The sequence below is a fragment of the Stegastes partitus genome, unplaced genomic scaffold (genome assembly GCF_000690725.1).
Source record: "Stegastes partitus isolate 25-593 unplaced genomic scaffold, Stegastes_partitus-1.0.2 Scaffold783, whole genome shotgun sequence".
Lineage (NCBI taxonomy): Eukaryota > Metazoa > Chordata > Actinopteri > Pomacentridae > Stegastes > Stegastes partitus.
Window position 1 is genome coordinate 365,581 of NW_007578514.1, and position 1,047 is coordinate 366,627.

Consider the following 1,047-nt stretch of genomic DNA (forward strand, 5'->3'; position numbering starts at 1 on the left):
TTAGGTCCACTGGTGTCTTTAGGTCAGGTGGAGGTGACAGGAGGCCAATGAGATTTGAGATTTCTGCAGCTGTGGTTCTGACTAAACTGGATCGCAGAGATCTGACTGGTTTGACTGGTCACAGTCACCCTGGGGATTAGTAGCTGAAAACTCATTTTCTCATGATTTGTTTCTTCATTTGTTTGTTTGTTTGTCTTGTTGTTGTGTTCTTACCGACTGTCTAAGGCGTCTTTGAGTGTCTATATAAGTACTATTATTAATAAATACTGTAATACTGTGTCATGAGTTGGTCATAAACACCTTTATGAAGACACCGTTCTGACTCCTTCTCCTCGTCTGTCCTTTCAGGTGCAGCACTGTGGTCTGCTGTTCCGTCATGAAGGTTGGCCTCTGTGTGTCCATGAGAAGATAGTCGTCCAGCTCTGCCCTCTGGACCAGCGCCTTCTCCGTCCAGGTGACTTCTACCTGCTGGTGTCTCCCGCTGCAGCTCCTCCTCCCCGGTCTAAGGGCGCCTCCTGCAGGAGCGGAGCCTCAGTGGCCCCCCGCCTGCTCCTGTGCAGCTCATCGGCCAACGGCCACCATGCGGAGCAGCAGGAGGTGTCGCAGTTAGCCCTGCGCTCGCTCTTCAGCATGGCCTGGCTGGACTCGGTCAACAGGGAGAGGGAGCGGCGAGGAGCTCCGCGGCTGGAGCACTGCCTCCTGGCGGCCCACGGAGACGTGTTCAGGGTCCCCTGGGAGGACCTGGTCTATCCACAGTTCATCAGCCGACCCCGCCCCGCCGCCAGGGGGCACGAGGAGCACACCGCAAAGGACGCAGGTGTTCTGATTAACACGTCACACAATCTCCATGGAGATACGAACTCCTCAGGTCAGGACAGGAAGCTCCTCCAACATGGTACTCAAACTGGCCAATCGGCAGCAAGCAGCGAGGACGAGGACTCTGAGGGGGAATACGTGGAGCTGACGGAGCTGCCGCGCTTCTCCCCTCAGAAAGGATCCCTGACCCAGTCCATCAGCCTGCAGCACCGGGCCAGAACCGCTGCACAC

General features: G+C 56.2%; 1 protein-coding gene across 1 annotated transcript in view; it reads left to right on the top strand.

Moving 5' to 3' along the window:
• plekhg4 (pleckstrin homology domain containing, family G (with RhoGef domain) member 4) overlaps window positions 1-1,047 on the top strand; it is a 52,258-nt gene that overhangs the window by 17,423 nt on the left and 33,788 nt on the right. The window contains exon 3 of the mRNA XM_008292084.1: window positions 349-1,041. Coding sequence (XP_008290306.1) covers window positions 349-1,041 — 693 coding nt within the window. The remainder of the gene's footprint in view (window positions 1-348; window positions 1,042-1,047) is intronic.